At 37.1% G+C, this 27,134-nt stretch overlaps 1 protein-coding gene across 1 annotated transcript in view; it reads left to right on the top strand.

Moving 5' to 3' along the window:
• The window catches only part of LOC143147070 (neuropeptide CCHamide-2 receptor), a 74,106-nt gene extending 47,243 nt beyond the window's left edge, over positions 1 to 26,863 (top strand). The window contains exons 2-7 of the mRNA XM_076311941.1: positions 6,466 to 6,708; positions 11,857 to 12,005; positions 14,410 to 14,609; positions 16,750 to 16,931; positions 23,862 to 24,076; positions 24,946 to 26,863. Of these exons, the coding sequence (XP_076168056.1) occupies positions 6,466 to 6,708; positions 11,857 to 12,005; positions 14,410 to 14,609; positions 16,750 to 16,931; positions 23,862 to 24,076; positions 24,946 to 25,180 (1,224 nt within the window). The 3' untranslated portion in view covers positions 25,181 to 26,863. The remainder of the gene's footprint in view (positions 1 to 6,465; positions 6,709 to 11,856; positions 12,006 to 14,409; positions 14,610 to 16,749; positions 16,932 to 23,861; positions 24,077 to 24,945) is intronic.
• Positions 26,864 to 27,134: the final 271 nt, after the last annotated feature.

Raw genomic sequence — 27,134 nt, 5'->3', positions numbered from 1 at the left:
ACGAGAATTCGAGAAATTTGTTCGAAGAGAGGGGAAATAAGAAGAGAAGGGAAATAAGAGTGCAAGTGCATTTCTGATGCACCTGGAACTCGATGGTTCCCAAGCTTTTTGTTCTTGACATTTATATACAAAGAAATTTCTGTCACGTGTTATCTCAAGAGATTAAAAATTAAATCGAGAATATTGAAAAAATTATTTACAGAAAGACAGAGACCAAATTAAATCCTTGTAAAATTGTCGTGCTAATAAATAAATGAATATTTATCCAGGTATAAGGAATGAATCGATAAAAATTGCTATTCGAAATATCGTTATTCATTGATTCGACAACAAAAAACGTTTTATTCGAAATATACTGTATTCGGGGGAATCCACCGAACGAATGCCTTTTAAATTTTCCATGTTTTATATTTTCAGGGATATCAAAGTGATCTTGAATTTTGAAAATGGCACCATGACCAATGACCTTTTTTCTGTTTTCCAATAACCAGTGGGTGATCCTTATAGAAACACACTCCTCGAACAAGAATTCCGAATTTGAATTTCTGTAGCACTCCCACTTTTCGCAAAACACGAGTTTTTGTAAAAACTCAGAATTTTCAACAATAATGAGGTACTACATGAAAAGTATAAACAATAGAAAGTTCTAATCGGTCTTCAAAATAGAAGAAGGTTTCTCGAATATAGCGGTATACAATTTATTAATTTTTGTTGGCAATTAATAAAACAGTTTATTAAATATTTATAAATGAACGTAGAAATTTTTAAAATATAGCGATTTGTCTCTGTATTATTTTTGTATTTTTACAAAACTACAAACTACTTGGTGGTGTTCAATGGTGCATTCACTTTGTGTAAATAATGTTTGATTTATTTCTTAATATTTCAAGGTTCTGTCCTTCTCTTCTTGTATAGTTCTGTGGATACCAATCACCAAACTGTGATCTACTTCTTAATCAATTTCAATTAACAGAAATTTCATTAATATAATATTCTAAATTCACAGCCAATTAGCTCGGTACTACAAGTGACGAATAATTATTGTTCGTCGCGAGTAATACCGATTACCAGTTCTCAACAAGGTGCTGCGAGCGGAAACTTGGAAGGACATAAATGGAATCTAATCATTTTTTACACGGAAAGATCGTCCATTGTGAGTAATGTCGAGCTAATTAGACTAGTTATTTAATATATAGAAATAAACTATATATTGTAAGCTAGCAAAATTTTGTGGCGGATAAGAATGCACGATCTTAACAAGAAAAGTGAGAATGTGATTGTGACTGGATGAAACATGTATGTTACATTGAATAAACCAAGCATATTCAAAATATCTCAATTGTTTATTAATTTCCATTTACCTCTCCTCTTCCTGCGTTACAAAAATGTTGTTTTTTAAAGAATTCTACTTGTTCTTATCTTAAACAACTATTCAAATCACTCAAAATGAATTTATTAAAACACATCATTACATCGGAGCTACAATTGCATTCTTTCGTTTCATTAATATACTCAAACTTTCATACGCATTGTAAAAATGTTGTTTCTTAAAGTATTCAATTGTTTCTTATATATTAACTAACTATTCTAAATTCGCAGCCAATTAGCTCGGTACTATTCGCGACGAATAATTATTCGTTGCGATTATTACCGATTACCAGGTCTCACCACGTGGAGGTTGCTGCGAGCGGAGACCCGGAGAGAGATAGATGGAATCAAAGTTCCATCGATCTCCCTCGATACGCGGTACAAACGAAATTACTAAACCACGGAGATAGAAGGAATCAATGTTCCTTCGATCTCCTCGTTTAGTTCTGCCGAGCAATTACATCGACGAACAAAACGAGGCAAAATTGGGAAAGACGCGACGCGAACCATGTATTTGGTCCTACTAGGGCTATCCCATTTCTCCTCAGTGGGCCCAATTGAAGAGGAAATGCGCGACCACTCCTCTAGAAGAGTGCCCCGTTTCTCTCAATTCCGCGTCAGGAGCACACGCAGAGCGTGGATCTAACTCACGAAGGATCACGAAGAGAGGGTCTTATCCTGGAACAAGAGCTTCCGCAGGGACCGGCAAAAATACCTGCCCCTGTGTTCACAACATGTTCTCTCTGGAAGCGGGCGCACCAGAAGAAACGACGATCGAGCGTTCGGTCCACCTCCACGGCCGGTCACTTGCTTATGCAACTAGCAGTGGTGACCGGGCTGAGGAACGAGGAAGCGAGCAAAAATAAGCTAAAGATTGGATAATTGCTCGGCACATCACAGATATTTGTAGATGGTGGCCTTAAAACTAACTTATTCTAAGCTTAACTAAAGATCTCGGCGAATGCGACGAGAAAGTCCTCTTGTGCCTACCTAAGAGAACCTAAAGTCAAGGCATGATAGAAAATAGAAATGAAGTTGGTTTGTGATTAAATACAGTGATGCAGTGACAAAGAAAATAAACGAAGCACTGACAAAAAAATAAACATGGAAAAACAAGTACAAGTTAAAATCAGAGAACACAATAAAATAATAAAACATGATGGCCTTAAAACTAATTTAGTCTAAGCTTAACTAAGAATCCCACGGCGACTGCGATGAGAGTGTCCTCTTCTTTCTTTTTTCTTGTTTCTTCGTTTACCGATGTGCCTACCTAAGAGAAAGGAATTGAAAAACGACAAGTATTAAACGAAACAAGGCATGATAGAAAATTTAGCAGAATAACAGAGGAGAAATGAAGTTGGGAATGGTTAAATACATGTCATGGAGTAACGAAGAAAATAAACGAAGCAGTAACGAAGAATATACATGGAAAAACAAGTATAAATTAAAATCGAGAAACAAAATATAGATATGTTGGAACAAACAAAATATACGAAGCAAGCAAAAAATTAAAAAAGAAGAAAGTTGGACAATGGTCGCCAGTACTGACCACCGCCTATCAGCGGTCAATACCGGTTACCAAGGGGTCAATCGTCATCCATGGTAGTCCGTGGAGGTTTCACGTGTCCCACATGAATACTATAGGTCCGTTCATCTCGAAAACTCCCGGTGAAATAAAATTTTCGACAACCGGCGGATCTACTTATACCTTCTCGATGGTGAGTTACCATTACTTCAATTGCTTTTGTTCGATCTAACCGAATATTCCAAGAAGTTAATGGCTTTTACACCATAATTTATACCAGGATATTGTTAATAATTGTCTAAACTATGGTCTTACGATGGTTGTTAATAATTATGATAAATAAACATCAAGATATCGTTAAATCTGTGAAGGCGAACGGTTTCTGTGAATGTTTGTTCTTCTACGCGATTAACATTTATACACGATTCGAGCATTAATGTTGCAATACGCATTTTGTTTATGCATTATTAATGATTTATTAGTCTACAGAAATTAATTTTGATCGAAAATCGAGAAACATAACAATACCAATCTTTTACTTTGATTTTCGGAGGATCATCCACTGGTTACTGGAAGGTAAAAATCGTGTCAATCGGTGTAATAAAGCGATCTAGAATGAACCTTAAGAAAATGCAATGTCTTTTAGCTACAAAAAGCTAAAAGTTACTTTAATATCCCGGAAAATATAAAACGTATAAAATGGAAAAGATATTCACTGAATGTATCTTTAATGTATAAAATGTTTTCTTTTTTCATGAAATCGATATTGATCTATTCGTCCTATACATTGAAAATAATACAACACGAAATAAGAAGACTGCGAAAATCCGAATAAAGTGTTTGTATAAATTTTAACAAAAATTTAAAAACCGAGACCCGTATCAAAATTCGACGAATGATATATCCAAAATGACACGAGTGAATAAATATTGCCTCGAGGTTTTAACGGAATAAACATTGTAAAAGTTTCCCAAGTACGAAAACAGTATGAATGTTATTTGTTCAATTGATCAAGTTTCAGCAATTCGATGCGTTGGATACTCCGAGCCGTTTTTGTTACCATTACTAAATGGTAATGGGCGTGAAGCTGTGACGTGTAAACCTAAGTTCACTTACGCCGATGGAATTCGAGAGACTCAGGAAACGGGGAAATCTTTCCTCTCGAGAGCTCCCTGGAGTTTTCGAATTACGCGAAACAAGAAATAGAAGAAAAAATATATATCCACAATTTGCAACTCCACGAAAGTTGTAATTAAATAAAATCCATAACGAGGCGACATACAGGCTTGAATTCACCGTTTAGTTCTCAACGTACTCGTGACGTATTCGAGTACATTCGACACGGTACGTCTAATCGAGTTTGCCAGCTGGTGACTCGAGTTGCAACATTTAAAAGCTGCAACATCTTTCACCGTGGACGGATATTTCGAAGGAAGCTGTCGCGCGTCCGATCCATTTTTCTTCTCTGGCGTCTCTATCTTTAAAGAGTATAAATTGGATTCGCAGCGGCCGTGTCGCTTGAATGATATTAAAACGTTCGGGACGGGGACTTTTCGAGATGTACATTCTCTACGGCTGTCAATGACTTTGGAAAACGTCCCACCGCGACGTACGGGTACCGTTTTGTGAAAAGAGAAATTGATCCACCGGCATCGTAGCGTTATGTTGGAACGAATGCAACAACGATCTTCAGGGTGCCAGATGTCGATGTCAGTTTTAAGAACTGTCTCCGTATTGGCGCGAAAGGATCGTCCGCCACGCTGTCAACAGTTTGGCCGTTTTCCTTTTGCTTTTTCTTTTTAGTCGAGTTCCACGTCCAGAGTCAGAAAGACCACACGACACGTCGTTCACATCAAGACACATCACTGTATACGCATTTCTTCGAACATTATATTCTTATATATACAATAACTATACTACTAGATACGCGAGATCCCTGCATATTATAATAAACTAGATATTATAATCTGAACTTTACAACAGAGTGCATTTAATTGCATGCGAGTACGTCGTTGGTTAAAATTTACCGTACGAAGATCACGGAGATTCTATAGCTCGAAACGGGACGAAAATATAAAATGGCGAATTTGCATCGGAGGCTCCGTTTTCGAGAAAAATTCATTGGGAAATTAATTCGAGTGCATTTAATTGCATCCGTGTACGTCGTTGGTTAAAATTTACCGTACGAAGATCACGGAGATTCTATAGCTCTAAACGGGACGAAAATATAGAATGACGAATTTGCATCGGAGGCTTTGTTTTCGAGAAAAATGCATTTGGAAATCGATCCGGTTCGCGTACAAGTAACTGTGTATGTATACACTGTGGACTAAAATTAGTGGTACAAGATATCATAACTAGATATTATAAACTAGATATTATAATCTGAAGTTTGCAACACGTTATCCGCCACCGATATTTTTCCGCGCTTGTAAAACGCGGCACGATTTCGGACGCGCGCGTTCAACAATCACCCGTGATCGAAATTACCGACGAGCGTTTTCTCCGGACACGAAATTGTTTCGAAACGCGCGCGATCCTGTCCGTAAATTTCGTAGCGAAAACGAGCCCCGATTTATCTCACTCTGCTCCATAAATTCGTGCGCGGCGTTGACGCGGATCGTTCGAGTCGTCGCGGCGGGAAAGCGAACCGTATTTGTTACCGTTGAAAACAATATGGTCGAGAGCACGCGAGTATTCATTCGCTGTCCGGGGTTTTCGGAACGGAAAATTGTTTTATTAATATCTCTTCAATTTCGATGCAACGCGACGGTTAGCTGATCGTTGAAACCCGAACGCGAGTGACGCCGCAAATGATGAAAAATCGTTAACGTATCTCTCGATGGCCGTGACGTCGATGAAATTAAAACAAATTCGACGCGTTCGAACGATCCTCGACGAATCGAAATTCCGTTCCGTTCGAGAAGTAATTTCTTTTCGATCGTAGCGATCGTCGATTCGCGAGGGGAAACGAAAAGAATTGATTCAACGAATACGAAGTCGGTTTCACGGCTCGCGAATAAAAGAAGACTGTTTTACCGTTAAGTATCGGGGACACTTCCGGTTGGCTTGCCAGTTAAATCGCGCGAACAGTATTACGCGCGTGATCCAGAATTACGAGCAACCCTGCCCGTGTAAATTCTAAATACAAGCACTCGCTGAATCCTTTCTAAGGAATTCGATTCTTGCCACTTTCACGCGTTCTCGATGAATTCTTTAACAATTCTTCGTAACTCGAGAAACAACCAATCTGGAACATATATTCGCAAGATGTTTCTTTATCTATTACTTTTTATCTATCAGATAAAAGTCTATCCGTATCTATTAGACATCTATCAGTGAAGATGAAACACGATCTTTTTAGAGTGTATAAACACATTCTTAAATTATATATTCTCCATTTTGGAGAACGAAATTACTTTCCGAACAAGCCGATATTTTAGATTCACCATTCGAAAGCATGGACGCGCACTTGCGAATCATTCTGTGTTTCAGCGACCAGCGATCCTGAATTCCAGTGAAATATTTATAAGAGTTGATTATTATTTTTTTTCTTTTTTTTTTTGTTACAGATGGCGGCGATGCTGAACGCAACGTCGTTCTCCGGTATGGGAGGGAACAACGAGGACGACGATGATAGTTACGTTCCGTACGATCAGCGACCGGAAACGTACATTGTGCCCGTGGTATTCATATTAATCCTGGTGGTGGGTGTAACCGGAAACGGAATTCTCGTGCTCACGCTGCTGCGTCACGCCAACATGAGAAACGTCCCGAACACTTACGTCCTCTCGCTGGCTTTGGGGGATCTTTTGGTAAGGAACAAACGATCCCTGTCGTCGTAATGAAAGCGTTTCCAGTAACGTTTCCGGTCCAAGTTATCGCTGATCGGATCGAGTCAATAATACTCTCGCACACATTGAACGTATCGACCATTGAGCAGATTCTACGAACAATTCCCCGCGGCTCGGATTTTATCCACAATTTGCTTCGTTTCGAACGAGGATCAGAATTCGCGTTATCGAGCTTCAAGATTCGAACGAAATCGAGTTCAAGCGTCACTAAGAATAATTTGATCGATATGTGTTGTCGTTCGATAAGAAACGAAGCTATTAGGTTCGTTGTTTTATTTTTTCTAAAGATGATACTACTGTGTGACGAACATATGCAAAGTGTTCGAACGAATGCAAGAATGATCGTGTCTCCATATTGGCGCGAAAGGGTCGTCCGATACACGGTCAACGGTTTGGTTATTTTTCTTTTGGGTTTTTTCTTGTCAGTTTCGAGTCGAGAGTCACGAAGACCACACGACACTGTTCGCAAGATGTTTTTTTATCTATTATTTTTTATCTATTAGATAAAAGTCTATCTATGTCCATTAGATATCTATCAGTGAAGATGAAACACGATCTTTTTAGAGTGATCGCGTCAAGGCATATCACTCTATAGTTTTTTCTTCGGACTTTGTATTCTCATATGTAGAAAAACTATACTACTGGATACGCGAGATCCCTGCATATTATAATAAACTACATATTATAATGAACTGAACTTTACGACACAAAGTTTAATGTAGATCTATTGGCTCGTTCGTATATTTACAGTTGTTCGAAATTGAAGTGTCATAGTATTCTTTTACAATTTGAAAATTTGAAAATTTTGTCAATTTTCTTTACAATGAAAGAAACGACCAAACTTATCGAACGATTTTGTATTCCTGCAATTATAACACACTTCGAGGTATGCGAGAAGATTTACCAATTATTGTATAATAAGTTGCTGAATAAGTTTAATCACTCGATAAGAAACGAAGCTATTAGGTTCGTTGTTTTACTTTTTCTAAAGGTGGAACTATTGTTTGATGAACATATGCAAAGTTTCATGTAGATTTGTTGACTTATTCGTATATTTACAGTTGTTCGAAGTTGAAGTGTCATAGTATTCTTTTACAATGGAAAAAGCGACAAAACTTATCGAACAACCTGGTATACAACCAACGGACGCGACAAACTGTAAAAATTACTCTTTATTCGTGAGGACAGGTTATTTTAATACGCGCGTTACTTATTTTTAAGAAAAACGTGTCTTCGATTTACGAGAAACGTTCGCGATGTATCTGGACGTCGATTTTGATGAAAATTTGTAGAATCCTTGAGCATCGATGATAAAGGATACGTGTGTTTTTTAGGTCCGTAAACTCAAATTTAAAGAATGAAAATAACACGTTAGAAAATTTTGTCCCTCTAATACAGCACTATCGGAGATACAGAGAAGTTTCTCAGCCAATCTTTTGTCGTTTTGACAGAGAGTAACAAGGTATAAAAATAATTAACAGAGATGTCGGTAAATTGATCGTAAATGCAATCAATACGCCTCGCGTTCGAGTTATTCCATGCAATATCGATCATTTCTTACACTCGATGTCTAAGATTTTGATCAAATTTAAACACACGCATATGTCTACTGTTTTTAATATTTTACATGCAATGTTTCACATTTCTCCTTAATACAGTTTTTGCGTGAAACCTGTTGACGTTAAATGAATATGCTACCAACCGTTCGTAACGTCGAAATAAAGTTAATGTCGAATTAAAGAATAAAAATTAAAATTTTCATAAAAACTTTACAATCTCGGAACAAAGAAGCGTGAAAACGATTTTGCAACTTTCGTATCATCGGTTATCGATACGAGCATCGTGTTATTTACCGTCAGAAACTATGACGAATTTGTTTTTCAAACTTCCCGGCATCTTCGATAGTTTTCAAGATAACATTAGAAGCACGAAACTTTGGAGGGTAGTTTTGTACTTTAAAAGTCGAGTTTCTTCGCAAATATTGCAAAGTTTCTGTAAAATCACCGTTTGGTCGCTTCGTGAATGTTTCTTGTTGGTCGTTTATAAAAAACTGACGTGACAATCGGCGTGTTGAACGGGACGTTTTGCAATTTTGCGATTACAGGGAAATAAAAGTTTGAAAATTTCTCGATAGAAACGTTTCTTCGATACGAATTTCTCCATTGGAAAATGAAGTTAGTGGAGATTGGTCGATTTCGGATCTCACTGCCAACGAAAAATTAGTATGTTTGTAAAAAAAGTATGTTTCTATTTCACAGAGTACGAAATGCATCGTTATTTGCCCATAAGGTAGTAGAAAAGTTCTAAAAAGTACGTATAAACTTTGAAATACTATCGTCGATTTATCGGTAAAATAATCGTTCCAAATAAAAAACAAGTACTTTGTAACTCGTTGTCAGCAACTCGTGGAGTTACTCGTTAAATTCCACAATGGGAAAACGAACAAACGAATGATTTCTTCGGTTCATTGAACGGTTTCCAATAACAAACACTAAATTCTGAGCCAAACGAGGAACCGTAACTGGATATACTCGATCTTTGCGATATATTTCACAATGAACTTAGGTAGTTTAAAATTCGAACCTATAGACGATATTATTTTTTTACGAAACGTTGAAGCATTGCTTTCTAATATAATATTAATGGGCGTGTTGACGATTCTCCTATCTAGGCAGCAATAATTTTTCAAGAATTTTCTCGATAACAAGCTACAAAGAACTTTCCTTGTAAAACCACTTGGAACGATTGTTTTATCGATAAATCGCCATTCAAGGTGATGTATCAAAGTTTACTCGTACTTTTTTCTAATTTTCCGCGTATTTTCCTCGTAACACCTTCCTTTTCCAAGTGAACACGTGTCATTTTTAGACTATGTATGGCTGGACAGAGTTTACGCAAAATGTTGGATGACGTGGATAAATCTGTCGCAAATGGGGCCAGCATTCTGGCAGTTTTTACGCGAAGCGTGTACATATTTGGAATACCTGACGCAAATCTCGATAAAGTTTCAACGTTGTTGCGGAAAACAGTACCGAATTCGATTATTAATGTATACACACGGTGTATTCGATTCGATAACGGGCTCGGTTCGCGGCATTAGTCCGATCGATGCGCAATTTACATTCGATTGAAAAATATAAGGAAATTAATGGAATACGCACTGGCCCCTATTGGTTTATTCTCACTTTTTTCAAATTTATGGTGTATCGTTGTTACGGGTGACGCATCCGACAATCATCGCGAAAAATAAATGACACGATTTACCACCGACGTGGTATAATATTTGTTGAAATTAAGAGAGATTGAGTTTCTATCGGATCGTACGCGTTATTTGTGCAATTAGGGAGATACCAGTTCCGTATAAAGAATAATTAAATCGGAACGATAGGATTAAAAGCGAATTAAAGCGCAGCAGATAATATTTATCTTAGGTTTGACATTAATAGAGCGATAAACGCAGATAAAAATGAGGGTATTCTTTTTAATTAGAATTATTTAACGTGGAATTATTCTCTATGAAATTTGGCTTCGATTAAGTTTATCGACGCTCGAGTTTAATTATTTAAAGATACGAAGTGCACTCGACTCGGACTTTCGATCATGCTTTCCATTCGATTGAGGAAACATACGAAGAAAGTGTTCTTTTTTTAGGAACGAACAAGTATCGAGTTCAAAGAACGTTAATTGAAAAAATATTTCCTTTCGAACGCATCTTTATAACGATTGGACGATATTCATATTCAGAAGATGTCGAATTTATTTATTACGAATTGGTAGTCTGAATTTATGAAGATAATAAATATTCAATGAAGACAAAACGACAGACTCAAAACTAAATAAGAGTTTGAATTGATCGATTGAAAATTTTTAGAAATTTACGATAGACTAACAAAACACCAAAACTAATTATTTATTCATCGAATTTATTTATGAAGATAATAAATATTCAATGAAGACAAAACGACAGACTCAAAACTAAATAAGAGTTTGAATTGATCAATTGAAAATTTTTAAAAGTTTACGATAGACTAACAAAACACCAAAACTAATTATTTATTCATCGAATTTATTTATGAAGATAATAAATATTCAATGAAGACAAAACGACAGACTCAAAACTAAATAAGAGTTTGAATTGATCAATTGAAAATTTTCAGAAGTTTACGATAGACTAACAAAACACCAAAACTAATTATTTTCGAGAAGAAAAGATTGATTTGTTTAAACATTTAACCGCGTACTATTGAAACGTAGATTTTGACACTTTCCAGAAAAATTGATCGTATTACAGAACTCGCAAGTTTACGCAGCTGAAACTTATTTAGTTGTGTTCATTAAGGTTTATCGAACAATCGGTGTCAAGTCAGACAACACAGCTTGTTGACGCTAAAGTTATATTTAATTAAAGTAAAATAAAAATTCGCTTTTGTGAAATTTATGTTTCACCGAAAACAATAACAAAATTGTTGATTCAACGCAGTATCACGTATTTCATTTCACTGTGTATAATTAAATTAACACATTTTTCATTAAATGTTATTATCACTTAATTGTAATCTTAACATTACGTCTTCCGCTAAAAGTAACATCTATTTAATACACCAACTACGACATTATATTTCTCACGAACTGTAAGATATTTTTCAAAAATTTTCATTGAATTTTCCACGTCAAATATCCTACCGTGAAACTGCGTTTAAAAAAAATTCATACTCTATCGCGAACATTTCCGCACGAATCATTTCTATTATTAACGCGTACCTTTCGGTATCAATTACTCCGATAAAAAATGGAACACCGATAAATGTTCCATTATCAATTTTGCCACGCGTTGTTCGACGCGCTCGAATATTGTACGCTCGTTAACCCCCCGCGCGGGGCTGCGTTTAGGTAAAATTTTTTCCCTCGTCGGGTCGAAAGTTCGATTACGTGAATTAGTTAAACGTGATCAAATTTACGACGCTCTTTCCATCAAGTGGTGCAATACTCGAGCAGTCCTCCGAAGGGGTCGTCGCAATAAAACTGAAAAAAGTCAAGGCGCAATGTAAATGCAAAACATCGCGTAGCTGAGACGTCGCGAATAATTCCCGGAGTTTTCCCGTATTTCAGGTGATCGTGACGTGTGTGCCGTTCACGTCGATCCTCTACACGATCGAGTCATGGCCGTGGGGCCTGGCAGTTTGCAAATTATCGGAGTGCGCCAAGGATATTTCGATCGGCGTCTCAGTTTTCACTCTGACCGCGTTATCGGCCGAGAGGTAAGTTGTCAAATCCAGTTACGACCGAGTAAATTGTTGTTTCGTTGGTAAAGGGTAGCCGATGTAACTTTGACGAAGTTCGGTACCATTAATAGATCGATCGGCTCGTTCTTCTACGCTCGTACGATCGGTAATCCGAATAAAATTTACGGCCGATCGATCTTCGAGGAGATCGATCGCGAGGCATCATCGTTAACCCCTTTTACGATTTAAGTTTGGATAACGTGTATCGTGATCAACGGATAGGTCGGTCACAACTCTCAATGTCCTCAATGCTAAAATTTCTTTTTGGAGACGTTATGTAAGTTCTTTTTAATGTTTCCAAGAAAATATGTGTTGGATAGTTCGTTATTGTAGGACGTGGTATTGAAATCGGTCCTTCTTTATGTGCTAAAAATAGATTTATTTGTTAGAAAATTAATCACAACTGTCAATGTCCTCGTGAATGCTAAATTTTCTTTTTTGGAGACGTTATGTCCTTTTTAATGTTTTAAGAAGATTAAAAAGATTAAAAAGTACTTTTTAATGTTTTAAGAAGATTAAAAAGATTAAAAAGTACTTTTTAATGTTTTAAGAAGATTAAAAAGATTAAAAAGTACTTTTTAATGTTTTAAGAAGATTAAAAAGATTAAAAAGTACTTTTTAATGTTTCCAGGAAAATATGTGTGGGATAGTTTGTTATTGTAGGACGTGGTATTGAAATCGGTTCTTCTTTACGTGCTAAAAATAGATTTATTTGTTACAAAAATAATCACAACTCTCAATGTCCTCAATGCTGAATTTTCTTTTTTGGAGACGTTATGTAAGTTCTTTTTAATGTTTCCAAGAAAATATGTGTGGGATAGTTTGTTATTGTAGGACGTGGTATTGAAATCGGTTCTTCTTTACGTGCTAAAAATAGATTTATTTGTTACAAAAATAATCACAACTCTCAATGTCCTCAATGCTGAATTTTCTTTTTTGGAGACGTTATGTAAGTTCTTTTTAATGTTTCCAAGAAAATATGTGTGGGATAGTTTGTTATTGTAGGACGTGGTATTGAAATCGGTTCTTCTTTATGTACTAAAAATATATTTATTTGTTAGAAAATTAATCACAACTCTCAATGTCCTCAATGCTAAATTTTCTTTTGGGAGACGTTATGTAAGTTCTTTTTAATGTTTTCAAGAAAATATGTGTGGGATAGTTTGTTATTGTAGGACGTGGTATTGAAATCGGTTCTTCTTTATGTGCTAAAAATAGATTTACTTGTTAGAAAATTAATTATATGGACGGAGAATTTTCGTATAAAACTCAACCAATCTTCTTAGTGCTTTCGGTACCATCTTTGCACGCATATTTACACCTACTGCGTCTTCTTTACAAATGTTCCATCTTATCTGCACTCGTCTTTACAACTACTACTGCTCTCGAACACGTTTCTTTCGTACCTTATATTCTTACACACATTCATTCCCTTTCATTCTAATTCTTAACCTTTCTGGTCACGTTCGCCCGTCTCAATTCAAAAGAGTAAAAGTTGAAGATACTAATATGCCTGTAACGATGGGTTACAGGGCATGGAACAAAATTTTTAACGAAAAGCAGAAAAAACGAAACTTTATCGACAGAAAATGAAAAGACAAATCCATGTACAGAATTCAACCCCGAACTTGTCATTTTTATAGTCAATCGTCGAGATTGCTTTTAAACTGAGAATTACAGAAAAATCAAAAACCTGAACATCGTACCGTTAAAAATTTATCGAACGACGAAATATTACGTTTACAGAAATAATCATTTGCACATCTACGTAATACAAAAGTATCTGTACGAATATTCTAATAATTCGCGAAGAAGTAAATGGATGAACTTAGAAGTAATTTCATGCCCGTATAGTAAAACGAGTGACTACATGTACGATATACACTGTACACGCACTTTCGGAATAATTGTCTGAAATAAATCACCATGTTGCAATATAAATTACACGAGCTATGTTTTCGAAATTACATTTCGATGTTTATCTGACAGTATCGAATCGCCGAAATAAATTTATGCACGCGTGCGTACATTTTACGATATAAAAAAAGATACGGAAAAATTAAATGTATTTATTCTCGAAAAAAACGTACGAAACAGGAAAACTGGAAACGTTGAAACGATAAATGTCGAAACAAAAGTATTTCACAGTACGTAATATTCTTCCAAGTTTTGTCGTGAGCGTGAACGTATATTTTCGGTCTTTTTCCGGAAAATGTTCAGTTGGCGAACAACAAGGAAGAACTTGGAATTTTCTTTCGATGTTCAGAAGCGTAACGCGCGTCTCGTTGCGCGAAGAATTCTCCCCGCGAGAAAAGTCGGTTTTTGCTTTGAAATTTTCTTCGTAGAAAAAGAGAAGACGCTTTTGTTTGTTATACCACAGGTATTGCGCTATTGTGAATCCCATTCGCCGCCACGTCGCCGGATTGAGCGCGAAACCGTTAACGATACTCACAGCCTCACTGATTTGGGTACTGGCGATTGTTCTTGCGATGCCAGCTGCCCTTTTCTCTTACGTGCCCACTGTGCCGTTACAAGGGAACCACAGTATCCTGATTTGCAGCCCTTTCCCCGAAGAATTCGGTGAGTATTAATGTTCGAACTTTTCACGAGAAATTTGAAATGTAATAGGTTGTTCAATCAGTTTTGTCGTTCGGTAAAACTTACTGGACAGTACTGTTCAATAAGTTTTATTCAATGTAGTACTGTTCAATAAGTTTTATTCAGTGTGGTACTGTTCAATAAGTTTTATACAATGTAGTACTGTTCAGTAAGTTTCATTCAATGTAGTACTGTTCAATAAGTTTCATTCAATGTAGTACTGTTCAATAAGTTTCATTCAATCTAGTACTGTTCAATAAGTTTTATTCAATGTAGTACTGTTCAATGTGGTACTGTTTAATAAGTTTTATTCAATCTAGTACTGTTCAATAAGTTTTATTCAGTGTAGTACTGATCAATGTAATACTGTTCAATAAGTTTCATTCAATGTAGTACTGTTCAATAAGTTTTATACAATGTAGTACTGTTCAATAAGTTTTATTCAGTGTAGTACTGTTCAATGTAGTACTTTTTAATAAGTTTTATTCAATCTAGCACTGTTCAATAAGTTTTATTCAGTGTAGTACTGTTCAGTAAGTTTCATTCAATGTAGTACTGTTCAATAAGTTTCATTCAATGTAGTACTGTTCAATAAGTTTTATTCAGTGTAGTACTGTTCAATAAGTTTTATTCAGTGTAGTACTGTTCAATAAGTTTTATACAATGTAGTACTGTTCAATAAGTTTTATTCAGTGTAGTACTGTTCAATGTAGTACCGTTTAAGAAGTTTTATTCAATCTAGTACTGTTCAATAAGTTTTATTCAGTGTAGTACTGTTCAATAAGTTTTATTCAGTGTAGTACTGTTCAATAAGCTTCATTCAATGTAGTACTGTTCAATAAGTTTCATTCAATGTAGTACTGTTCAATAATTTTCATTCAATGTAGTACTGTTCAATAAGTTTCATTCAATGTTGTCCTGTTCAATAAGTTTCATTCAATGTAATACTGTTCAATAAGTTTTATTCAATGTAGTACCGTTGAATAAGTTTTATTCAATGTAGCACTGTTCAATAAATTTTATCGAACGTAAAAATTTACTGAGTAACGTATTACTATACTATACTATATTTCGATGAGTATTAACGTTCGAACTTTTCACAAGAAATTTGAAAAGAAATAGGTCGTTCAATCCAGTAACTCTTATCGTGAGTTCCGTTACAAGTTATCATACGGATCAATTACGATTGTTTTTTCCATGAATACAATTATGGTAGTTTAGAGAAGGTTCAAGCTTCGTTACTTCTTGATACGCAAAACCGACCAATTATTTTATGAAAATCTTATAACGATGTATCAAGTATTTTATTATAGAACGACTTCTTCGGGTATTTGCATATCAATATTAATCGAAAGGGAGGGAACTCGATATAAACACGGATGAATAGATATCAGCAAAGTAAAGATTCGGAACATATACGCTCGTTAAGAAATCAAAATAGATCGTTTTAAAACAGCCTTTGTACATTAATTACAATTTATCTTAATTTTAAATTACCAATTGTACTATCCTACCTTTAAATTCTGTACGAATATCCTCCTTTAATTTATCTAGATACCTATCCTGCTCGTATAATTATTATGTACACTTCCTTTGGGCTCACTTTCTCCTGGAAAGCTCCAGAATTATTTTTCTTTTCTCTCTCTCTCTCCCCATCTCTGGGGAATATTTTGTGTACACGTCACTTTCCTCTTCTGTTTTTCTTATTATTATTTTATTCTTTCGAGATCAGCCTCGTGACATTAGTAACTTACCTTTACTTCTTTTACTTTATCTATTATTTTGTCCTTCCTCACGCATTTCTTTCGTACACGGTCCTGATACAACGGAAACGTATTATTATCATTTTTATGGAGCAAACGTTGAATCGACAAATATTATTTGTTACCGCTCGAGAAATATTGCTGTCAAAACCATAGTACACTCTCGATTGTTCGAACATCTCGAGTGTTAGGTCGACATAGTTGACTGTCACGTATCGAAGTGTTTACGTACGATCCGTGTAAACGGACAACGAAATAATCGGGCGTAAACGAAACGTTGTCTGAACATTAATCGCGTGTCATGTGCACGAAGTCTGACACGTCATACGGAGCTTCTGTTTCTCCTTCCATGTTCGCAGGGGAGAACTATCAAAGAGGAATGGTGCTCTTCAAGTTTCTGGCGTACTATGCGATACCGTTGTGCGTGATAGCTGGATTTTATCTGGGAATGGCGCGACACCTTGAACTCTCCACGAGAAACATGCCTGGAGAATTGTCTACCGGTGGTCACCGTATGGAACAGATTAAAGCGCGCAAAAAGGTAGATAAAAGAAATCTTTTCCGCTGAAACATTCCTCGATCAGTTACCATCGAGCACGTTTTCGGTGTGTTCGAACTACCAGAACTACACGGAAGTAAATCGTTTAATTTACAAGTTAATACGATCTCGAAGCTGGAACAAAATCTACGAGTGTTACAAAATTCACGAGCCAGTCGATCAAACCTAACGACGGGATTGAAGTTACGTTAAGAACGTCTTGAATTGAGGAAACTCGAGATCTTTCGAAACGTCTTTCGAGACCCGATTCAAAATGTCGACTATTTTTTCCAAACTTTTGGAACGCTTTCGACCTTGGAAGCTCCGTAAAATTTTCCAATCGGCGCAATGTGGCCCAATATTACGATTCGATCATTCAAAATGGATGAAAGTAATTTTTCTAGTGGTTTAAAAAACAGTACTGTTATGAATAATAATGGTTCGAGGTAAAGTTGGTTGTATAACAAATGAACAGAGGCTTGAGAAACCTTTCGCGAGAAAATGGCTTCCTAAATACTTTTTATAATTATCTGTATTTGATTGATAGTTATATTTTTCATATTATCTTACCATTAATATGGCTGACGAGATTCTCAAAGGTACTTTTCTGTTCTTCCTTTTTGCATCTGATATTTTGAAAGAAGCCTGGTTACGATGTTTTAAGATCAACAACTATCGAAACAAGCAAGTATCCTTCGTTTTTATTTTAATTTGTAATTTACTCCCTAATATTTAAAATACTACTTCTAGGTGCGCGGTTTCGCGAATTTACACAATTAGTATTCGTGTACCTTTAAATTCGATCGGTATTGATCTTAATATTTTTAAAGTTAGGCACGATGACATTTCGGAAGAAGATAAATGCACAGTCGTCTGTTCGTCTGTCTAAAAACAAAAAAAATTAACCAGTATCGACGATAATCCATTTAAAATTAAATCTCGTGTGCAAAAGTACTATAAAATGGTTACCGAGAAACGGTAACCTTCGATTCTATCGAAACTTCTTAGAGAAGGAAGAAGAATTATTGGAACTCTTAAAACTCTATCGAAACTTCTTAAAGATGGAAAAAGAATTATTGGAACTCTTAAAACAACGTTCTGAACCACTGTGACGGCGTCAAGTTCCATATTGGCGATTTATTTGAAAATTTGCGCGCGATACAGTTCGTCCGGGTAGTTTTGACCGCACGTGTCGGAAACGAGTGTACGTACGCTGACCACACGAAACGGATAACCGCAAACAGTTTAGAGCGAGACCGAAGTTGCGCTCAGGTGATACCCGCAACGCTGGCGTGGATTACGTAATCCACGGACGATCGGTAATAGTTCGTGGAACGACATTAAACCGAGACTACTTTCAGAAGTCGTGGAAGCAAGACCACCGGTAACTCGTACCGCGAATTGGTATAATTTCCACGAAAGCGCTAATTATAAATTGCCGTGCAAAAGCGAAAGCATCTCCGGGAACCCGTCACGTTATCCGCTATTGTTCTCCGAATGAAAAGCGGCATCCGATCGCTTTGCATTACACCGATACGCCGGAGCTTTCTGACGCGAAACGAACTCTTGACTCCTTGGCTCGTGTGGTAAATGTGCTAGCAATCGGTCATTTTAGCCATCATGAGAATTCAACCTATGTGTGATTATTCTTAATATTTATTAAGATATTTATATAGAAAGTAATTTATAATCACTTACTAATAATCATAAATAACATATGTGTGAACATTCTTAATAAATATTGTTCTTAAAATTTATTAAGAATAATCACACACATATGTGATTTATTGAGATATTTATTTAGAAAGTAATTTATAATTGTTGCTTCGTTCTCTCCTCTTATCACTTGGATCTCTGGAGGAGAGATCCTTTTGAATGATTTATCCCCGTACGAGCCCCCAAATAACTATTGCTCTGATGTGGTATATTAAAGTATATTTAATAATATTATATATTACAATGATGGTAGTGTTAGATGTAGTGTCAGTGGTTAGTTTCGCTGGATACGTTTTTTAGTTGTCTCGTCTTATCGTCTTTTTAGTCATACCGTCCGCGACACACTCTTCGGACATACTCCCGTCGTCATACTTTGTCATACTATGTCATACTGTACCATACTGTGTCATACTGTGTCCCTACGTTCTTCTCGCGCTCTATATAGTCATTCCCATTCATTCTCTTTCATTCCAATCCTCAGTCTCTCTCACTTCAGACATTCGGCCACGCTCGGCCATCCCAATCACCCGTCTTTTCTAAACACTCTTCACTTTCTCCGAACCACATGTATTTCCTTTCATCCCCATGCATTCTCACGCTCGGTCGTCGCACAAGACCCTTTGTAAAGGATACTCGTGCCTTCCAGGAAAGCTAGCGAGCCGATCGGCGCTAAATGTTTACTTCAACTCGAGTCCAACCGCGCACGTTATCTTGTTTAGGCCTACGCTCGAAGCAAGCCTAAGCGGACGCCGAAAATCCGATACTACATAATCATAAATAATATATGTGTGAACATTCTTAATAAATATTGTTTTTAAAATTTATTGAGAATAATCATACACATATGTGATTTATTAAGATATTTATTTAGAAAGTAATTTATAATCACTTAATAATAATCGTAAATAACCTATGTGTGATTATTCTTAATAAATTTTAAGAATAATATTTATTAAGAAGAATCACACACATTGATTTATTAAGATATTTATTTAGAAAGTAATTTATAATCACTTACTAATAATCATAAGTAACATATGTGTAATCATTCTTAATACATTTTTTTTGTCTTAAAATTTATTAAGAATACTCACACACCTTTATTAAGATATTTATATAGAAAGTAATTTATAATCACTTACTAATAATCATAAATAACATATGTGTAATCATTCTCAATAAATTTTAAGAATAATATTTATTAAGAATAATCACACACATTGATTTATTAAGATATTTATTTAGAAAGTAATTTATAATCACTTACTAATAATCATAAATAACATATGTGTGAACATTCTTAATAAATATTGTTCTTAAAATTTATTAAGAATAATCACGCATAGGTTATTTGTGATTATTAATAAGTGATTATAAATTACTTTCCAAACATTTTACATATCGCTGTATTCTTTGAAATACGCATGTGAAAAGTATCTTTAGTTCGTTTAATAATAGATCAATTTACAGTCGCAATGTACAAGAATATGCAAAAATGTAATTTTCGTTGATAGTCAGGCTATCCAAGTTCCAAGTTCGGCCTTTCCGATGTGAGTAGTCACTCGTTATAAGTAGCATAAGTATTTAGGTAATTAAAAGAACTAAATTAGTAAATAAATAAACAAAACTGTTTATTTATATTTATCGCAGAATGCACTAATGCATTAATTTACAGAAACAAAACATGAATTCTTTTTTGACGAGTAAAAAATAAAATAAAATAAAACAATTTTCCTCCTATGCGTGTAACATAGTAGAAAATCAATGAAAAATTAAAATAACTGTGTACAAGTTGTACGACGAGACTATTAATATTCGATCTTATAATTAAATATCTAACTAATCGATTTTTTAACTTTAGTTATTTTCTATCACATTACACGGATTTTGACTGGTTCCTACCGTAATATCGTTCTTTAAATCCAAGAAGAAAAAATACCAGTGTTCGGTGAACTATTATTGCGAGTCAGACAGTTTCTACGAGACATTCCGACTTCTCGCTCAACTTAACGTAAACTCAACAACGTTTCGTGCTTTCAACGTACATACCTGTGCCAGTCGACTAAGTACAAATAAAACGACAATATTCAATTCTTTTATCCTCCAACAGTTGTCACCTTATCGAGACTAATATCAACACGTCGAATATCTCGTCAATTCTCCGTAACGATATTTCGTTATGCAATGCACACGATTGTAAAAGATTACCTGACCACAGACACGTTGCACCGTATTATCGCGTTTCATGCATTTATCTTACTGGAAGTTTCTCGACATTGTTACAAGAACAACGAGTAAAATATACAAAACGTTAAAAATATTCATATTTACTCGAATGGTAGCTCTTTACCAATCGTGTTGGTAATAACGACAAATATAAAATTAATCGTGACGAATCGTCTAAAAGTAAAGGATTGACTCCCCTAAAATGATCGATACACGAACAGTTGCTGCGTTAACCAGTCGAAAGAAATTCATCTCGACGAATTCCTCTACGATGCAACTTGCACGACTCTTGCATTGAAAATCCAGGTAGTCGAAGCTTAGTGAAGAGAGATTACGCCGTAAGATATTTCTCCAGATGGAAAGAGAGAGAAGAAAGTCCGGACCGAGTGCGAGTACTTAACCGAGTATAAAAAAATCAGTAGAAGATAAGAGAAACTCGTTCAGGGGAATGGACCATTATAGTTTGCGTGCAGTTTGTCTTCGAGAGGATTAGCCGCAGATAACGTTTAAATTGAATCTCGCCCAGACGTAATTCCACCGTTATCTGGAAACGATTTGTCATCCTTGTATTTATAGGCTAATCGATTGTGTATACATTTATCGAAATCGCCGGGTGGTTCGTTCGCGGGGAATCCTTTCGCGACGTTTCGCGAGAGACTGTCTGGGGGATAGTTGGTTCGTTGTTATCGAAATAAACGGATTAGGGAACGGATGAACAGCTCCCGTGAACCGGAATCGAAACGGAAACGGTGAACGTAAGAACGAGCGTGGAAAGTTTCGTCGTATCGGTGTCGTTACGCTTCGATGGCGTCCCATATCGGATAATTCCGAAGGAAAACCGGGCATTCGAATTGTTCGAAGAGTTACTTTCACGTGGCGCAATAACGTCGAGAGGATAACACCCGTGGTAACAAAGCCATTGCAATTTCAGTGTTATAAGGGATCTCGGAACACTTAATTACGATTTCGTGACAGAAACGTCGCTGTACTCGTTGAATAAAAGGTATTTCTCTCCGCGAGAAATCCACGACGTTCGCGGAGATACCGTTGACCCACTTCGAACGGAAATGTCATCACTTTAATTAGCATCGTGGGGATGATTTTCGGTGGATCGTGGAAATTACGGTCGAAGGGATCTTTCGAAACTCGACTCCGAGCGTTCGTTGCTTGTAAATCGAATTTAAAGAGCGACGTAATCGGATAAGAACCGTTCCCGGTGGCTTGCTTGATACGTATCAACCTTTAACGAGGTTTTATCACTCTCTCGCCGTATCGCTTCAAAGGTGTCCGTTGTCGAAACACGAACTCTCGACGATTCGGTCTCGAGACTTTTACAGATCGATCACCGACCGATCGATCTACGATCCGACTTCATTCTTTGTATATCGAGGGCAGACTCGGGCCACGTGTCGCCTATGGTTCGACACTGCGCGTATTTTCGACATTTTTCACTGCCAGCGATACACACAACCGAAACGTGCACTCGATCCTCTATCCCGGCGGACGCTTCTCATTCGCTTCCACAATCGCTCGATCCATTTTCCCGAAACGTTCGCTACCTCTTGAATTCACTGGGAATTTTCTCGATACTGCTCTATCGACAGATAGACATATTGCCGCGAAACAATATTCCCGAAGAACACAAGGTAACGACAGTCTCAAGGGGCAGGCTGCCGATACGGTATCTTCTTCTACCCGAGGGTATCAATTTGCTTTGCGCGTTTAACAGACTCGATTAGAAAAATGTTATCGAAACATGTTCAAACGAATACTCGAGACCCGACGACGATATCGGACGAACGTTGTCAATTTTAAGAGCACCGATACGGTGTCGAGCTGCGTTTTTTCAAGTGACTGTCGAAATTGTTGTTTTTCGATTATTTTTATGCAGTTAGGTGTTACGTAACGTTCGTTACTCACGGAACGTTTTACGATAAATTACATCGTTCTCGAAACGATAGAGATTGTTGCCAGATAATCGAAATCTTCGACATCGATAACAGTGATGACATCATGACAGTCCTGACGACCAAAATAGGACGAAAATTATAGAACGTCAATATGGAAGCACCGATTTGCATCAAAATTGTTATACGAATGTTTTCGAGGTCCCTGATTGCGAATCCGAAATCAAAATTGCTGAAAAGAAAATGGTAGACCCCGTTCGTTCAACGCATATTTTAACTGATTATATTTTCATACTTACCTATTATTTATTGTCATATTTACCCTTAGAATTCGGGAGATATCGAATTTATTTTTCACGAATTAGCAGTCTGAATTTATAAAGATAATAAATATTCAATAAAGACAGAATCTATGCTCCAAATTTGACATTATATTCTTCACGAGCTTTAAACACTTTTTAAACAATTTTTATCAGTTTCTGTACGTCAACCGTCCTACCGTGAATCTGCGTTAAAAAACTTGGTTTCTTAACATTGAAAAAATTGAACTTTTTTCCGTTTTCGAAACACTGTGCGCTGCATTGTCACGACGCAATGCACTTTTCGTTGCAATACCGAGTACTGCACCCTCGTACAGTTTCGTGACGGTTAAAGTTATGTATTTTACTATCGCGTAAAAATGTACCTTCAGTTCAGAAGGGTTGTCTCTCGTCTGAACGAAGATTTGCATATTTCATTGGAGGTCAGTTCCAAACCGAGAGCCACCGACACGAGTCTGTTGGAATTCAGTGAAGCGTACACCAAATTGTACTCTGTATTTTTCCTCGACATTATTCTTTTCGTATAATTCACAATATTTATTGGCCACGCGGTAATCGAATATCCCGTCGCGATAATAAACGTTCATCCTTTTATGATAAATTTACATAAATTATAAACTGAATTTACAACAGAACGCGCAACGTTCGCGTTAACATCCGATACAGCGGTGACACGTCACCTCGGAGTGTATTAACAACGCTTCCAATTAACCGGTTAATCGATTCCAGCGTGTTTAAAGCGTATCGTTGACCATGATCGATAGGTCGGGAAAATGGTGATCGCCTTCGTGATTATCTTCGTCATCTGTTTCCTGCCGTATCACACGTTCATGCTGTGGTTCCACTTTTGTCCGTCGTCCAAGCAAGACTATGACGATTTCTGGCACGCCTTCAGGATCCTCGGCTTCTGTTTGAGCTTCGTCAACAGCTGCGTCAATCCCATAGCTCTGTACTTCGTCAGCGGGACCTTTCGCAAAAGGCGAGTGACAGAGTAAAATGAATCGCGCTCGATACTGTTCGAGGAACGATCGACGAATTGAAAATTCATAATATTCGAACGATTAATAAATTATCGATACAGGATAACCGTAAGATGCGTTCGATCCGACTTAAACAAAAAAAAAAATACTTACCGAATCGTCGAACAGTATCGACTGTAAGAAATCGAACCGTGAAATCCTCGAATATCGTCCAAGTCTGGATCTCGAATAAATTTGAAAACCGATCGGGATACCTTTGGTCGATTTTCTAGAGAGAGCCTGCTAATTATCTTTTCTCTTTGCGACAATAGGGAAAATATTTCGTAAAGATTGAAAATATTGGGTCGTTCGGAAAGTAATTTCGTTTGTCAAAATGAAGAATGTGTGATTTAATAAAATGTTTAATTCGCGTTAAAAAAAATCGTGTTTAATTTTCAGCAAAAAGAAAACGAAATGACTTTCCGAGTAACGTAATGTCTTTCCAATCTCGCATTCGAGCCTCGAAGAAAACACGCTCGGTGTGTACCTTCCCTATGGTAGCTCGAGATCGTTTCAAGATCGTCATACATCGGCCAGAGTACACCGATTTCGAAATTGTCGAAGAATTTCGCATCGAAGGCAGGCCTCCCTACGTATGCAACGCGTTCCGTATCGTCGCGACCGAGAAAGGTAATTAGGCGATCGAGCGCGACGCTCCGCATACTTCATCGGTCCCGATAACGAGGGAACTTCGTCCCGAAGATCCTTTTCGTTTCGCGATTCGATTAAAAAGTTTGTCGGTTCAGCCGCCGGGTTCGTGCCGCGCCACGCGCTCGATTCAAACCATCGTTTAATAATTTTACAACGGAACGGGTTCGTACCGTTGCAGATTCAACGAGTACCTGTGCTGTCGTTTGTCGAGGAGGAACCTGAGCGTTTACCGAACGGACACCATCGGTAGCATGGAACGAAACGGTAATCGTTTGACACAGAGAAGACGCGTGGGCGGCCATGGCGGCCATTACGAGACCAGTTTCGGATCCACGTTCAGAAGACACACGCAGGAATTGAACTCGACCGCGGTTTTCGAGCTGGGCAGCGAGGAGACCACCAGACCTACCTGAGATCCAGTCTCAGTAAGTAATTTTTCAAGGACGATCAACGCCAACCGAGCTAACCGGTGAACGTTCACCGGTGCCGTGTTCACACGAGATCGAGACTCGAGGACCATTGGAAGCGTGAAAGAGGGTAGGTTATTGTTCGTATATTGATAACGTAGATTTAATCGCGCGCGTGTGAATTACGCGAAGTTTCCATTTAATCCGTCTGTACAGTCTCGGCTCAACGATTCGACGTCGAATTTTTTCAACCTCGACGAAGACGATCGTCGTTCGCGTTTATCAACCCTTTCGTTATGGCAGATCGCGTCACGGTGTTCGTAATTACGTCTTTTAACTCCACCTTGTCATTCTGTGGCACCTTGTACACTTATTCGTGTGTCGTATAGCAACAGATTTGGAGAGATTGCAATTATTCAAAATAAAATTACACCCTGTTTAGGGTGATCGATATATCGAATTAAAATTCTCGGTGGTTTTATTCAGAATGATCTATTTTAAGACAAGGATCGACACGCAAACCTACTTTACAATTTTTACATTCGTACTTGGAAGATTTCTTGTTGTAATATTGTACTTTTGTACAATAGAGGCGAATTCTACACTTCCGAGTTGAAAACACGGAAGAAACTTGTTTCGACGTATGAAATGAAGGGTTTCCCAATCATCCGATCGATTACTTTTTGAATGAAACTCAAACGGTTGAATTTTGATATTTTTCGTTTATTTAAAGTACAAACTCGAGAGTTAATAATGGAACAAGATATATCTTTCGAATGGTCGCCTTGGTTTTTCAGCGTTAAAGATCGCGATTTTTCGTGATAGGACTGAATAATTTACACGCGTTCTTTCGCCGTGTACTTTCCCCTAATTAATTTCCCATTTATGTAGATGACGTATGTCGAGTTTCGGGTTAATCGGTTTGACGGTTTAAAAATAGCGCGAAATTCAAATCGACCGGTGACGATCGGGACACTCTGTACATTACGTGCGTTCGAAATATACTTTTAGTAGGATTGATTCAATATGGGTCGATATAATTGCACATTGCACGTCGGTTAAACATTAGTTACTGAAAGCTCGAAAGAAATTGATAATTGGTTGACACCTAAATCCGGTGCTCGTAACAAAAGGATTAATCTCAGCCCATTTAGAATAAATTCGCGAAAATACGCGCGAACCAAGTTCGAATTCGACTCACTGTACCTTTTCGCGATTTCCGTATCGAGATACGTGGATTTCATATTTAATCGATCGACGAAACGTAAATTCCTCTGTTTAGCTATTCGACATCGAAATCTCCAACGTCGATGCGAACGATCGTTGTTAACGTCACTAATCTCGACGAGAGACGAGAGAACGACAAGCATGCTCCTCGTTTCGTCCCACAGGTGTCCCATAGAAACGTCGATGAATCCGTGATCCGTGTCAGGGTTACGTGTAAATTTGCGAAAATACCTGCGGAACGACGTGTCCAAATTCGATTCACCTTCTCACGATTTCCGTGTCGCGTAATCGACGAATATCCACGTCGTGGATTTTATATTTAACAATATTTATCGTTGTTTACTAAGCTCTGCGAATCGCTTCTGAACGGAGCTAAATTACACCGAGCTTTTATTTCTTACCGATTTTCTTTCGTTTCTCGAAAATTGATGAGTTTTCGTTAGGAAAAATGTTACGTATCGATTTTCTTTCGTTTCTCGAAGATTGGGGAGGTTTTGTTAGAAACAATCATAGAGGTCACCGCTTTTCTTTCGTTTCTCGAAAATTGGTGAGTTTTTTTTAGAAAAAATCATAAAGGTCGCCGATTTTATTTCGTTTCTCGAAAATTGGTGAGTTTTTGCTAGAAAAATTCATAGAGGTCACCAATTTTCTTTCGTTTCTCGAAGATTGGGGAGGTTTTGTTAGAAAAAATCATAGAGGTCACCGATTTTCTTTCGTCTCTCGAAGATTGGGG

This window comes from Ptiloglossa arizonensis, chromosome 5 (genome assembly GCF_051014685.1).
Source record: "Ptiloglossa arizonensis isolate GNS036 chromosome 5, iyPtiAriz1_principal, whole genome shotgun sequence".
In the NCBI taxonomy this organism is placed as follows: Eukaryota; Metazoa; Arthropoda; class Insecta; order Hymenoptera; family Colletidae; genus Ptiloglossa; species Ptiloglossa arizonensis.
This window is presented reverse-complemented; position numbering and strand designations above follow the sequence as displayed.